General features: G+C 43.3%; 1 protein-coding gene across 1 annotated transcript; it reads right to left on the bottom strand.

Annotated features, from left to right (window-relative positions):
* Positions 1-5,212, bottom strand: rag1 (recombination activating 1). The gene is made up of 4 exons (XM_086207692.1): positions 5,183-5,212; positions 3,848-4,196; positions 2,636-3,759; positions 1-1,872 (listed from the first exon to the last, which is right to left on the bottom strand). Exons 2-4 carry the CDS (start codon positions 4,180-4,182, stop codon positions 128-130), a joined length of 3,204 nt encoding a protein of 1,067 aa, XP_086063818.1. The 5' UTR covers positions 4,183-4,196; positions 5,183-5,212; the 3' UTR covers positions 1-127.
* Between the last annotated feature and the right edge of the window lie 10,159 nt (positions 5,213-15,371).

Below are 15,371 nucleotides of genomic sequence, written 5' to 3'. Positions count from 1 at the left end.
ACAAAAACAAATCTTTATTTTAAGTCAGTCCAACAAATCTCTGACTTAGGCACTAAATGGATTACACTGACCTAGAGTGTAAAACCACAATGCTTATCAGGTTTAAACGATGTATGATAAAAGAAATTCAAAAGTCAGTTACCAGAGACTTATCTTCATCATCCTGGACCTCTGTCGGGTCAATGGTTGCTTGCATGGCTTTGGTCGAGTCCTTGTGGGCCTCCATGAACTTCTGCAAGTACTTGGAGGTGTAGAGCCAGTGATGCTTTAACACATCCTCAAGTTCAAAGGCCTTTGACTGGCGTGCATTCATCTTGCGGAAACGCCTGAACAGTTTGTTTGCTGACTCATTCCCCTCACTAGCCCAGGCTCCAATAGATCCGTCTCTCTCAATGATCTCAGGGACATGGGCCAAAGTCTTGTGCAGGTAATTGGTTATCTTGCCATTGTACCTGTATTTGAAGGTGGAGGAGAGGAGGTCAGAAAAACGGTGGGAGTTGAAGCTGTAGCGGTGCAACTGGTCAGGGCACTCCTTTGCTGGGCAGGTGGCACGCCATACAGGCTTCATCTCAAGGTAGAGCCTCATAAGCTCCCTCAAGGCCTCCCTCCTCTCCTCAGATGGCACCAGCTCACACACAACCTCCACAGCCTCAAGGGTCATTAGCTTCCGCGCATAGTTGCCATTCATTCTCATTACTGGTTTAAGCTTCATCTTCCTCCTCAGCTCCTTATCTAGAGCTGCCCTCCAGCTGCGTCGCTCCTCCCGGCAGGGATTGACCTTCTGGTACACCTCCCCAATTTCATCCTGAAAGATTTTGTAGAATTCAGTGGCATTGCCGATGTCACAATGTAATGCATCCAGTGTGGGATGGGTCTCAGCAAATGGCTTGGCAGAGACCCCTTTGACTCTGTCCCGTAGCTCATCTACAGACTCAGAAAAGGGGTTGGTCCTCCATACTTCATAACGTTCTAGGTTTTCATCGTGGCTGCGTGTGATGGCATGTAGTACCATGTTTTTAGAGGCCTCCATCCGACTTGAGTCACACAGAGTGCAGATATAGGTGGAGCCTGAGGCCTCCAGGCCCTCCATCTCTCGCACCATCTTCTCATCATATCCCGTGCCTCTAAAGTGGAAACGGAAAGAGCGAGGCAGACCACCAATGGAGAGGATCAGTCTACTTTCCTTCATTGCATTACGCTCCGTAAAAATAGGCCCCAGTACAGCTGTGAGGGTCTCATGATCAGATTCATCCACAAACATCAGACAAAGGGGCTTACAGGACAGTTCTGAGTTTGGCTTTGGCTCAGTGAATATAGTAACCTTATCTTCATCATCATCACCCAGGATAGAGATAGACATAATTGTGAAAGAGAAACGAACAGCTTTCTCAGGAACAACTGGTCCTCCACCATGCTTCTCGCTGACATCGCCCATGCCATCACAGGACTCTTTGATCATAACACTGAAGCCTGAGGTGCAAGCACTGTCTTCCATCCCCCTCTCTCTGAGCCCTTCCATTATGTCCTCTTCCAGATCCTTTAATGCTGATACTAGAGCCACATCATAGCGAAATCGCCGAGTAATGGTGTCAGGTGGTGAGTCATCCACGGACGAATCCCATCCAGAGAGGCCATTAATAATGCCAACATTGAAAGATGCTGACACATTCTTGAGAGCTGGCTGCCATTCAAACTGGTGAAAACCAGGGAGAAGCTCCTTCTCTGCAGCTCTGAGGGTGTGGAGGGGCTGAAAGATCTGGCGCCCACTGGTTGCTTTGACAGTACGATACATTTTGTGATACTGGCTGCAGCTAAGGAAAGTGTTGACCCGGATGGCCAAACACACAGCAGGATGCAACCCAAAGCCCCTTCCTGGAGAGAGAGAAATGGGGAGAAAGTTTCAGTGTGACACAGAAATTAAAACAGAGAAGGAAAGTGAAAGACGTGAAGGGGATTGTTAAAAAAAAAACTGTGTAAGCCCATTTTAAGTGCTCAGATTAGAACTGCAGCATCTATTTATGAGATATTTGGAACCATTTATACTGTAAGACAGAGGAAATAACAAATGTATTACCCAAATATGTTTATTATCAAAAGCCCAGAAGCCCATGATTACAAAATCTAATATTTCCTAATTTCCAAATGTTATAAGGGGACAAAGGGTGAATCAGGAAAGCTGGTGAGAGTGATGTGTTGGCTGCAGATGAAAACAGACACCAGCTGGCTTCAATTCCCAAGAGAGGAAGATGGTGCTATCTGTGTAATATGCAGATACAAGAGCTGCTGGTGTTGTTTTGATCCCAACACCCCCTTCACAAGAATTGTTACTGTGTATTAAAGGAGTGTGAAAATGAAAGACTGACAGTCATGCAGAAAGAGAGTTAGGGTACTAGCAGGGTAGAGATGGGTATGCAGTGATGCCAATTCAATAGACAGAGATAGACAGTTATGAAAAGCCTATCAATGAAAAGCACGGACTGATTTCTTCTCAACAGTGGACTTTTCAACTCATTATTTATGAGATGAGTATGATTCAAAGAGGATGGCCAAAATGTGAATGAGCAATCATAATTTTCATTTCTATGTGTCTGTCATTTTTGTCTTTATTTTGAGTGGCATGATAATTGGCTCTTACCTTGCATCATAACCTCTAGTTCGTCAGCCTGCCTATGTTCATTCCCAGATCTCAGTGCAAGCAGAAATAGTGTCAGACACACAGACCTCAGGTCACCCCCCTCCTCTTTGTCTGCAAACACCTTCACCTGGTTCTTCAGATCCCTAAGCCGATGCTTCTGGGCACGACGAGTAAGCGATAGCAAGTGCTGACGGGGTCTTCCACCTTTATTTGTTAGCAGGTAGTGATCAAGTTCTGATGATGGGTGTTTTGCATCTTCATTCAGATCATGGCCCTGACAGTGAGCTTTAAATGAGTCGAGTCGTACCTGTTGGCCACAGCCATCTCTTGGGCAAAGCAAAAGCAGAGAGTGCAGGACTAATAAAAATGTTTTGGCAGGGGGGGTGAGGTCATTTGGTTCACATGGCCCATTACAGACTGGGCAGTGAGGTCCCAGAACATGGTAATATTTTTGAATGCAGCTGCTGCAAAAGAGGTGCCCACAGGGAGACTGAACAGGATCAGAGAGCAGGTGGTCACACACCAGGCAGGTGAAAGAAAAAACAAAGTCCACAGGGAGCTTCTCAGAGAGCATCTTGGTGCTGAGGTGGTCTTTCTGGCAACAGGTGATGCTACTGACCCACTTCTCTCTCTGGATGCTGGGTTTACTCCATGCCCTGAGTACATGGCTGTGTTGATGGCCTCTAAATAGTCTCAGAGCTCTCTTCTCACCAGTGCTGTTGCTGTGGTCTGACCTGCTTTGTTTGGCAAAGTTCTGGGCTCTGAGAATGGCTCTGCTCCTCTTCCTCCCAGTCCTCTGGTATGAAGGATTCTTGGGTGAGCAAAGTTGGCAGAGGGAAGAGTGAGGTTTCCACTCAGGGACTCTTGTTCTGGTGAAGCTGCATACACCCCCTCCCCGTATGGCCACCAGCCAGCAGCGATGGCAGAAAGAAAGAGGGTGAGATGATTCTATATCATCTGTTACATTCACTTTGAACACTTTGAGGATGACCTCAGGCCAGCTTGTAAATTTGCAGCCCATTTTACGCAGGATGCCCTTGCTTTCCTCTTCAAGATCAGCATGAACATCATGAACTGGTCCTTTGACTTTCCTCAGGGCAATTCCACAGATACGACACAGGCACCTTCATTAAAGAAAAATATTGATGTCAAGTTCTTTTAAAAAACAAAACATAGAACAGTATGTAATATAGGATAGTGACACATGATCACCTGAGGTGGTTCATGTGGGTTTCCATTTCCTCCAGCTTCATATCCACCCTGCGGCCAGGGCCTTCAACATTCTCCTTGCTCTTCCCTCCAAAGCACAATTTCATAACATTACCTGGACCCAAACCATTATCCCAGTCTATATTTGGAGCTGCAGGAGGCGACATGACTGACAAGACTCCCATCTCATGCTGTGTCTCAATGGGGAAGGGAGCCTTTTCCATTGACCTCACCCGAAACAGTTTAAACTTCCACTGAGAGTACTGAGAGTGAGGATGATGAAGCTCAGCCGGCATGGTTGATCTTGGGCCATCTGTCTCCAGGCCCTCCTCTGCCATGATGAGATTGAAAACTGAGGAGAGGAGAGCAGAAGAGAGGAGAGGAGAGGATTTACTGAAAAGTATAGATGAATAAGAATCTTCATAGACAGGAATTATGGAAACAATTTCAGCTGATCATGAGAGACCCATTAAAAAATACCGAGGGAAGATTTTAAATTTCAAATCCTCCTACATTCTAGTGCCTTGTCAGTGTTGAGCCTGTGACTTAATCTAACAGCTGTACTTGACTCCTGTAAATTTATACCCTGAAATCCCATCAAATAGAGACAAGCGAGCTGTGACCCAGTGTGCTGTATTATACCATAAGTGGCATTTAGATCTTGTGTAAAAGGCATAAGACAAGCATTGGGGGATAGATACAACACCAGAATCTTCATCTCTGTCATAATCCCATAGCTAAGGCAGTCACTCTGCCTTTTTTCCTTTGACACTGACAGCTTTGCAGTGAGAAGGTTGTCCATTCAGCAAAATCTCAGTCATTTATATTTGTCATTTTCTCATAAATTGAATTGAATTGTAATAAATTGCACCATCATTATACAATATACGATACAATACAGTATACAACACACATATTGACCTAGCAGGAATTTAAAGGAAAGCATGGAATTTTTCACGCTGAATAATGATCACAAAGAATAATTCTAGACACACCATTGTTCCATTTAAGAGTTACATTTCTACAGCCAAGCAGTCTTACAGTTCAGCACAGGCGAGATCAACGATACTGCTCTACTGACCTTTAGTCTCCTCTGTGCTATTGAGTCTCCATTATCAGATCAGACAATAAAACAGTCAAGCAATCACACAAACTAATGCATCTATTGTTGAGTCTTACCATTGCAGAACCATAGTACACACACTGCAGCACCCTTCATCCATCTCTCTCACTACTTTCTCTCAGCTTAAATACAAGAGTGATCTCTTCTCTCTCTTCTCAGAGACCTTTGAGACAAACAGATGAGCCCGACTGCATGTGTGCAAGCTGGGGTCTTACCTTGTTTTTCAGTTTCAGCTGGCGTCAGCTCCCCAGAGGTCCTCTCTGCATGGGAGCACAAGGGAAGCCCTGGAGCCACACCTATATACACTATATGTTTGTCACAGCTTGGAGCATCTGTTACCAGGAGTTGTCCATAAGTGGGCTTGCATCTCATATTTATACCCTCACTTTGACAGGATCCAAACAGTCATGACTGCCACCTGATGCACACAGCTGATTTGCAAAAAAAAAGGTCAACCCAAAGAACAGTTGCATTCATGTGCATGCAGAGAATCCAACAGTATAGCCCACAGAAAAACAGTTTTCTACCACAACACTCTTGAACTAAGCTGGAGACACAAGGTCACCTATCTCCCCTCTCTCATCCAGGTGGCCTCCCCCAACAGAAAAACAAATAGTTATGAGCATAGAGGAGATACATACAATGTATCATGAAAAGGCATGAGACCAAATTAGGAAAAGGTCATGAAATATAAATTATTCTCCAATTATATCAAAAATGCACAAGAGATGTATAATGATTTGTTCTTTATATCTTATCTAAGAGAAACTACATGGTATTTATGTTATGTCACCAAGAGGGAATGGTTTTAGTGCCATTTGTTTGTTATATTGTTCTTTTAGCAGGATTATTTAATAACTATGATGTTGATTCTAACCAAACTTAGATTTTGGGGCAGATCTGTTTTACATCATGAGAAATTTCTAATTTTTATGTATTGGTTTTGTCTGAGGTGTAAAGTCTCCGAGCATCTGTCATAATCTTTACATTAATTTGTTAAATCTATTTGACTGTCACCAACCTTATTAACCTTTGATGAGACAGCATATTATGATGAAGTGTCTCAGTAGGTACAAGTAGTATTTGCTCATTATTGTTCTTGTCTATAATTATCCAGGGGATTAACAGGGTGTATTCACCACAGGAGTCCATTGCTGTTGTGTTGGGTTTGTAAGCAAAGATTTTAGATACGCAGTCAGTAGGCCCAGAACAACAACAGTTGGGGTCTCATCCACTCATGTCAGTTTAATGTGGAGGGGTGGGGGTGGGGGTAGGTTATGACCGGATTTGCATCTTACATTTGATGCACATGGTGAGGTTGAACCTACAATACACACATGCCGAAAAGTTGACTGCAAACATGATTTTTAAGGTCAAAAACAGATGGGAGATGGGAGATGATGGATTGTAGTGTGGTTTTCCAGGCCTGTTTATAGTTGGTATTTAGATTTATGATAGCCAGGTAGTTACATGTGTCCAGAGTAAATGGCACACCTAGCTTAGTGGTAGACAGGGAAAAAGCTACAGTTGTCTATCTGACAAATTAGCAGTGATCCTCGTGAGTCCGTCATCTTTCTTTACCTGCTAATTGACTTGCTATTGATCAACTCTAAAACAGTCTGCTCTATGGGGAGGAGCACTTGTGGAGACAGCCTCCTGGCATGAAGTGAAGCATTATGAATGTGAGGAGTGGCGCATTACAAACAAGAGGGAGATTGCATTTCCCCATTGAAGTGACCAGCTAATCTGGTGTTTCAAGACAATATGGGCATGTAGAATGTGTACATCTGATGATGGGCAGTTTATGTGTTTATGAATCCGTGTTGGTATGTAAATGATGCACATGAACAAGACGATATGAATATAAAGTAGTCATACTATTCCATTTTAAGAACCTTGTGAATCATTTTGGACTGGTGTGGATTAAAAAAAGAGACTGAGAAGCATTAATAGGTGTAAGAGATGAAGGACAGAGATGGGGATATGTTGCAGTAATCTTGTGGAAGGAAATGGAGTCGCACAGGATAACAGGCTAAGCCTTAAGTAAGGACATAAGGGCTTATGGTTGATTGCAGGCTGTGACATGGAAACTGGGGAAGAGATCAAGTCTTCCAGGTGGAACCATGTAAACCACAGATCCAAAAAAGACTACCTGATGGCTCAAGTCACAAAAATGTCAATAGCAGAAATTGACAATGAATGAATTACATTCAGGGTGGCACGGTGGTGCAGTGGTTAGCGCTGTCATTTCACAGCAAGAAGGTTCTGGGTTCGAGCCCCGGCTTGAGGATGGGCTCTTTCTGTGTGCATGTAGCATGTTCCCCTGCACCTGCGTGGGCGCTCTCTGGGTACTCCAGCTTCCTCCCACAATCCAAAGACATGCAAAAGGGGACAAGGCTAATTGGATACTCTAAATTGACCATAGGCGTGGCTGTGAGTGTGAATGGTTGTCTGTCTATATGTGTTGGCCCTGTGATGGACTGGTGACCCATCCAGCGTGAACCCTACCTCTCGCCCGAAGGCTGCTGGGATAGGCTCCAGCCCCCCTGCGACCCTTAACAGGATAAGTGGAAGACAATGGATGAATGGATGGATGAATGGATGAATAAAAATTCTGCTGCTTTCTGCTTCTGGGGGAATAAAATGTCAAAGTCTTTTACACGATTGTCATGAGAATCTTTTTGATTTAGGGTAAAGGAAGCATCTCTTGCTCAAATTTCTACAGGGGTGCTTTGCAATATATTGAACATTGGATATGCAAATTTTAAGGAGGATTTTATGGCATGTTCAACATTTTTATCCTTGCTCAGGAAATTCTCAGGGAGTGGGATTCCACAGTCCACCTCTTGCATCCTGATGCATGATTTGGTAGTAATAAGACTGTGCCTTTGCGCGTGCATGTGAAAACCTTTGCGCGTGCATGTGAATACGCGTCCTCGTGCACCGCCACGCTAAAAAGGGGCGTGTCCATTTCCTTCCAGAGATCTCAAACAATGGGAGTCTGTGGCAGGACATAAACATGCCCCGGACATGTCCCGCTAGTCATATGGGATTCTAAGCAAGTACTTAAATATGCCCAGAGTTTGTTGGCTGTATCATATGCGTTTTCGACCCAAGGTGTAGGCCGGTGGACTCTCGCCCGTGTTTTTTCCGGCGAAATCATGGACACGACTCTGATTAACATTAAGTTTGTCCCCATTGCCTATTTGTTTTAATGCGTTTGTGTTTTTTCAGATATTTATGTGCGCACAAACGTGTCCGTTATAAATAAATTTATATATATTTGCTTGAACTGTAGATTAATCCATACATATATATTTGCTTAAACTGTAGTTAAATTTATACATATATTTGCTTAAAATAGAGTGCAGGAAACACAAGGCAGTGAAGCACAGAACAGATCATATATAGATTATATAGTGGAAACAGGTGAAAGGTCACAACAGGGAATAGAAGGAGTGTAGCTCATGGCTAGTATCACTTCCTCAAGCTAATCAGGTCAGAACAGAGTCCACAGAATTTCTAAGGTAGCATGAAGTAGTGGGAGTCAGAAGTAGATAAGAGCAAGGTCGTGAATCAGGAAAAGAGGGGTTTTTGTCTTCACAGATGCAACCAGAAGTCTACAATGGGAACAGATGGTGCTGGCACAAAATAACAAAATAACACGAAGATCAAAAATACACACTTGCACGCAGAAGCAATCACATAAGCACCTCCTTGTAACACATAAAACTGGAGAAGATAGTTAGATCGTTGGACTTCTTGCTCCAATGCCAGGGATGACGCATCTGCGTATGCTGACTCCAGGATAGGGGAAGACGATCTCCAGAGCTCTGGATTCTTTCCTGTTAATCTGAATAAATTCTACTGAACCAACTAGAAGGTGTCCTCCCAAGATTTTGAATAGCGCAATATAGACTCTGTGGGTCCTTCTGATTGATTAATGGTGACTTGTTGAAAAATTCCTACAGTTTCCTCTTCCGCAACAAATGTGTGATATTATTAAACGTGTTTGATGTAGACGTTATTAGGGTTATTGGGGTGTCTGACCATATGCCCTGCTTGGTGTGTGTGTGTCTGTGTGGGCGCGGGTGTGTGTGTTTAAGTCTAGTCCATGAGACCCCAGAACTCAAGCCCCAACAAGTCCCGACATGCAGCATGGCGTATTTCACCAGATTTTAAAACACCGCTCACAGCAGCTGGCATCCTATGAGAACACAGCCCCGCCCATCCTCACATGCAGTCCCTATAAGAAACAGACAGCGCCGCACCACTCCACTGACTCCAGATCCCGGCATCACGATCGGATCATCCCATCGGATTTTTTCAATGCCTAAAGCAGACTCACCAGAAATGGCTTCACATCCCGTTAGTATGTCAGAGCATCGTGTAGAACGGGACGGGCCAAATGCAAAAAAAAGACCTGAAGACGTCTTTACCACAAACGCATTAAAACAAATAAGCATTGGGGAAAAACTTACCTAGACTCAAACTCAAACACACGCGCGCGCACACTCACATACACACGCTCGCACACACACAACATGCAGGGCATTTGGTCAGACACCCCAATAACCCTAATTACGTCTACATCAAACACATTTAATAATATCACACATTGTTGCGGAAGAAGACACGGACACGTTTGTGCGCACATAAATATCATAAAAAACACAAACGCGTTAAAACAAATAGGCATTGGGGACAAACTTACCGTGGATCAGAGTCGTGTCCATGATTTTACCAGAAAAAACACGGGCTGGAGTCCACCGGTCTACACCTTGGGTTGGAAACGCATATGATACAGCCAACAAACTCTGGGCATATTTCAGTACTAGCCCAGAATCCCATATGACTAGCGGGACATGTCCGGGGCATGTTTATGTCCTGCCACAGACTCCCATTGTTTGAGATCTCCAGAAGGAGATCCCTTTTTAGCATGGCGGTGCACGCACACGAGGACGCCTATTCACATGCATGCGCAAAAGCGCAGTCTTATTACCACTTTTGGGAGTATAACACTCATAACTAGACTCTAGACTTCAGTGTAGCGCTATCTGTCAAAACGTCCTACTAAAACAAACCCTTTCCTCACTAATCATATCCATCACAGTCATCTCCCTGTCTTCCCTTCTCAAACTCTTGCTTCAGTCTTCTAGTCCCCTGCTTCTTACCTTCACCTTGGCTTTTGTTAATAATCAGATGTGTAATTATTCCAATGAGGTGATTAATTACAGGGCTCTTCCCCCCTCCCTGCAGGTAAGCATGCTTATAAAGACATCATCACAGCCAGGAGAGAGATGTGTTAAGTTGTTCTGTCTTCAGGCTTTATATGACCTTGAACCCGTCTGCTGCGTTTGACCTCCTGACTGTCGAAGCTTTAACAGAGCGCAGAGACACATAACAGCATCACAGCTACAACAAATAACATCCCTCCACAAGCTGACGCCACAACATTGTCCATGTAAAGCTATCCAAATTGACATTTTATTGGGTGGTCTAGTCTTCGGTTTGCTTTTATCCATTGCATTATAACATTTCCCAAGGCACTGAAGTTATTTTGGTTTTGGACTGGTTCCGCTCAGCTCCTCTGTTTTGTGAGCAGAAAGCAACTTCAAGTGATATTTCACCATTTTTGTTTTTTTGCCTTTCAAGTACTCACAAATTTGAGCATACAATTTTTTTTCCCTCCTGCATTACTTTTTTGTGTCTCCTGAAGGCAGAAAGAGCCAATAACAGGGATGGCTGGTATAAATGGGTAAGTAGGGCTAAGCCCTCTTTGCTTTATGAGGTAAAAATGAGACAATTATTGTCCACATAACTTATTATAAGTATTAGTGAATACTGGAGATGCAACAGCACTGAAAAGTTACAAGAAAATTACGGGATTACTCTAAATGGGCTAATTTAATGCAGCCTAAGCACATACGATTAATTAAATGATTGACAGGCATCCTGTTCTGCCACTGTTATTTGCTGATCATTTGGGTTAACTTCATTCAGCCCACGGGCTGCTAAGTTCTAACCACTCAGCAGCAGGTTAACAGAGGATAAATGATTGACAAGTGGTTCATTTTAGGCTAATTTTAGTTAGTACAAGGCAAATATTTTCAGACAATGACAGCAGGTATACATCAAAGATGTGCTGTATGGTAGGTGTTGGCATGAATATGGGGCTTATCTACTTTCTATCCACTTTCTCATCACTCTCTTTGAAAATTTGAAACCCTCACAAATAGCCATCACAGCCCTGATGACCGGGTCAGAGAGGTGCCTCAGTACACTCGAGAGGATTAAAGAATTTTTCAAAAGACGGATAGGACAGGATAGACTGAACACACTGGCTATGCTGTCCATCGAGTGGGTTTTCATCCAGAATTCACCAGATTTAAATGATTTTGTGACTTTACATTTTGCATCCCAGAAAGGTCAATTGATAGCATCTTCTAAAATAGAAGGTGGGTGTTTCCCATAAGTGTTGTAAAATGGTTTTGATGAAAACAGCTGCAGTGGCTTGTTGACATCCATTGCAGCTGGAGCAGTTAGAGTTGTACTGCATCCCTGCTTGGAACTTTGTCTCACAGTGTAGATGTATGATAGAGTTCTGTTCCATTGTGTTGCATATTATTCTGTTATTCTGTCATTCTAACAGTGAAAAATTGTTAAATGGTTTGTGTGTGTGTGTGTGTGATAGAGAGAGAGAGACAGATAAAGAGAGAGTGAAAGAAAGAGAAGGGGGGGATTAATGTAAATGTTGAATTTTTTTAGTTCATCCAACCAATTTCACAACATAAATTTAGCTTGAAACTAATGTTGACACAACAACAGTACAACTATCCCAAAACATCAGTTTACAAACTCTTCACTACATTGTTCAGTAATAATCCATGGCTTCTATCTCCACTCCCATGCTCAAGAACCCCAAATTCTTGCATTTAAGATAATAATAAACTAACTGTGACTCTTTTGGTTTGGAGCTAGTCTACAGTAGCCAAGTTTGATCAGCTGGTGTACTCAGTTGAACCAACTTGCTTGTGCTCATTGATAGGAGCATAGAAGTGGAAAGGTTCTAGTTCTGGGTTTTTTTTTGCTCAAAACAAGATTTTATTTGGATTACTGTGCATACAGTTAAATAAAGACAGTGTGGAGATGTGATTGAGAGCTTGTAAGCAGATATATTTAGGAAGTTTTGTTGTTATACACAATCAATCCTGATTAGTTTACAGCTAAATATTTGTGGCTGACTTTTTCTCTGATGTCACAAAGAAGTGATACAGAAGGGAAAATGTCTTTGTGAGCTCAAGAGACCTATTTGTACAAACTTGAAGGCAAAATATGCTCTTTGGGTAAAACTTTAAAATTTGGGTTAGGCCAAACAAAGATACTGTAGCAGCACAGAGGTAACTTGTCAAAGAAATAAAAGCAAGACCTAGATGTTGGGATTCAGAGCCCATGTGCTGACGAATGTCATTTTCTTCCTCCCTCTGTTCCACGTGGAGATGGGACAGAGGGAAAAACTAATAAAAACTTTCCTGCCAGCCACCAGGTTGAGGTGTGGCAATCCTCTTCAAAGGGGGAAAACCACTACTCATTGGCTGAGAGCCCAGGGGGTCCCCGCTACGTCATCATCAGCGGTGGACCAATAAAACCAGACGTCCTGCCGAAAAGCTTCGCATTTTCCCAGGTACGCTAACTTCACCAAGTAGCGTCTGCTGAAAAGGAGCAACTACCATATGTCTCCCTTCGTTCCTCTCTTTTGTTCGTCCACCCGCAGTCTACAACTCGCGGGACGAGTCAAGTCCACAGACTTTCACTTTCAATTCAGTCACGTGACCGCGGTTCTCCTCATCCCCTAACACCGAGAATCCGCGCATCCCTTCTTTTTTTCTTTTTGACTTTCTTTTTGGATCCAAAGGAGACAGCCCGCACCCGCTGATCTCCTCCAACCTGCAGAAGGACGCAAGTTTTGTCGGGACGCTTTGCTCAGGACAATTCCCCGACCCGGTCGACCGCGGAAGGCGCGTATCTGAGCCAAGGAACGGACCCTCTGCAAGCGCCATCTCCATCTCCGCCTCTGAGCGGAGCAACGATAGTAAGGCATCAATGTGTCTGGGCAGAGATCGTAGTTAAGAGTGTAACAGTAAACGCTGCAAGTGAACGAGCCACCGAGCTCTCATCATCATATCACTGTCACTGTGTCGTTGTGCTGTGTCTGTTGTATCAGACGGGCCGCCGGGCCCTCAGCTCTGATCATCAAGAGTTATCACTGTTTGGTTTCCACAACCGAGCTGAGTTCATGATCGGTGGCCATCTACGAAGTCGAAAGAGCTGTAACCTCGTCTGTGGAAGCGCACGTACCAGACTCGGTCGAAACCTGTACGCGCGCACACGGCGAGCGGGAGCGAGCTCTTTGTCTTTGTCGGCGCCATTTAATCTGAATCTACAGTAAGGTTAGATCTTTCCTTTCCTCCCCCACTCTGCTCCCACTCTTAACACCTCCACACACGTGATTAGGACTCTGCAACCTCCCTGCCCCCCCCCCCTTCCTACTCAGCGGAAGTCAGGGCGGCCATTTTAGCTCTATTCGTCCTTGTCCGCCATTTTGGGTCAGTTACCCTGACCCGCTCGGGTGCGCACGCGCACCCACCCTCCCTCTCTCTCGCTCGCTCTCTGTCTCTCTCTTACACACACACACACACACACACACACACACACACACACACACACACACACCCTTGATAGAAGTAGATGTTAGATAGTAGTCCGTAATTGTGAAGATATACCTATTGATTATTGCTCTGTTAATTGTAAAATTAATATTGTGATAATAAATGTGTTATATTTTGCAACAATTCGACTCCTGGTTTTATTGTGTGTGGTTTGAACTTTGATTGCTGGTTTGATTGGGTCAGTGCTCGGAATCACACCTTCTATTTGATTGAGACTGAACAGACCTGATAGTAATTGATTTTGATTAAATAATTAATTGTTTAATTTTAATTGCTTCAATAGCTGTTGAATTTGGCCAAGCAAATTTGACAATTTGGTTATCCTGTTCACCTTTGAGGTCGATAACGGAGGATTGGCTTTTTCCTGATTCCAGGGTGGTGCCCCGTTTATAGATTATATTGTAATAATCATATTTAATAATTGATCATTTCTTTATAGTTTAATTTAAGATATCGCCAATCCTCTCCCCCCTTTACGAGCTCCAACATAGATTTAAGGAGAAAATTCAGATGGATGTTGATCACTTGTCATAAACCATCTGAAATTTAATCCTAATTCAGAATCAGGAGCACAAGAGTGGAGCAGGAATCAGAACCAGTGTCTTTCATCAAAATAACAATGCTCTTTAATTCTGTGTTAATTAAATGTAGATTTCCTTGATTGAAGAAGAGCCCTCTTGGTGCCAGGGGACTTGCAGTCACATAAACATCTACTCAATGGATTTGTCTTATGTTTAATCTTGTATTAGCCCTCGTTCCCCAAAATGGCACTGGTTTACACAGAAGGACTGTCAGCTGAAGGATAGCAGTTTGCAAACAACTTTTGGAAATTTTGATACTACATTTCCCTCCATTGGAGGATTTTCTGGCAAACTGTGAAACACCTGAATAAGTGGACTAAATTTGTACTGTACCATTCTTGAAGGAGATTAAAAGTCATACAGAGGAAGACCTTGTCTCTCCACTGGTCATTCTCCAGCTTCCCTCCCTCTGTCCCCTCAGTTAATGTAATAAACAAGTCATGACATCCAAGGGGATATGCAGGGAAAAAAAATAGTCCCATTATGTGTCAAGATGTGTGAAATGTCCCCAGTCTTAATTTTCCACTAAACACAAAGACTTCATTTTCTGCATATTTATCTGCTTATTGCCATGTATTTTTAACTAAAAAGTCATTATAAGAAATGTCAGAACAGCTGTGCCCTTTTCTGTACAACTGCTACCAGAGGTCAGTCATGGTTACCATGGCCTCAGTAACACACACCAATCCAGGGCTGATTAAGAGGGATTGGTCTTCAAGATTATTTATAGAGTGCAGTAATTAGAGGGAAGAGGAAGGTGTGAAAAGATGCTTTGACTATAGGTGAACCCAGAAAAAGGAAAGTTGTTGTCATTTGGCAGGCAGTCTCACGGCACCCTGTTACAGGGTGAGAAATGATAATGATATGGGCTTCATGAACACTCAGATGTCGTTGCCCTCTTAAAATAATGGCCTAAATCCGTTTTTCAAGTTTCTCAGAAAACACAAAAACTTGGAGACAAAACATCATAAGGAGTTGAAAATTTCTGGAAAAAATTGTCAAAAAATGACTTCAACAATTATTTTAAGAAGGTGACGATATACAGAAGTGTTGAGGTTTTGAAAGGCTGACTTCTTTCACATATGGGGGGAGTG

The sequence above is a fragment of the Aulostomus chinensis genome, chromosome 7 (assembly GCF_037954235.1).
Source record: "Aulostomus chinensis isolate RoL2024-O1b breed Wild chromosome 7, RoL_Achi_v1.0, whole genome shotgun sequence".
Classification (NCBI taxonomy): domain Eukaryota; kingdom Metazoa; phylum Chordata; class Actinopteri; order Syngnathiformes; family Aulostomidae; genus Aulostomus; species Aulostomus chinensis.
Note: the sequence above shows the minus strand (reverse complement) of the source record. Positions and strands in the feature narration are given on the sequence as shown.

What these genes read in the sequence shown, in the direction of transcription:
- rag1 (XM_086207692.1), bottom strand. Translation starts at nt 4,182, where the DNA reads ATGGCAGAGGAGGGCCTGGAGACAGATGGCCCAAGATCAACCATGCCG. An exon ending in ACCCACATGAACCACCTCAG is followed by an intron (nt 3,760 to 3,847) that starts GTGATCATGTGT and finishes TCTTTAATGAAG; the next exon opens with GTGCCTGTGTCGTATCTGTG. An exon ending in ACTAGAGGTTATGATGCAAG is followed by an intron (nt 1,873 to 2,635) that starts GTAAGAGCCAAT and finishes CTCTCTCTCCAG; the next exon opens with GAAGGGGCTTTGGGTTGCAT.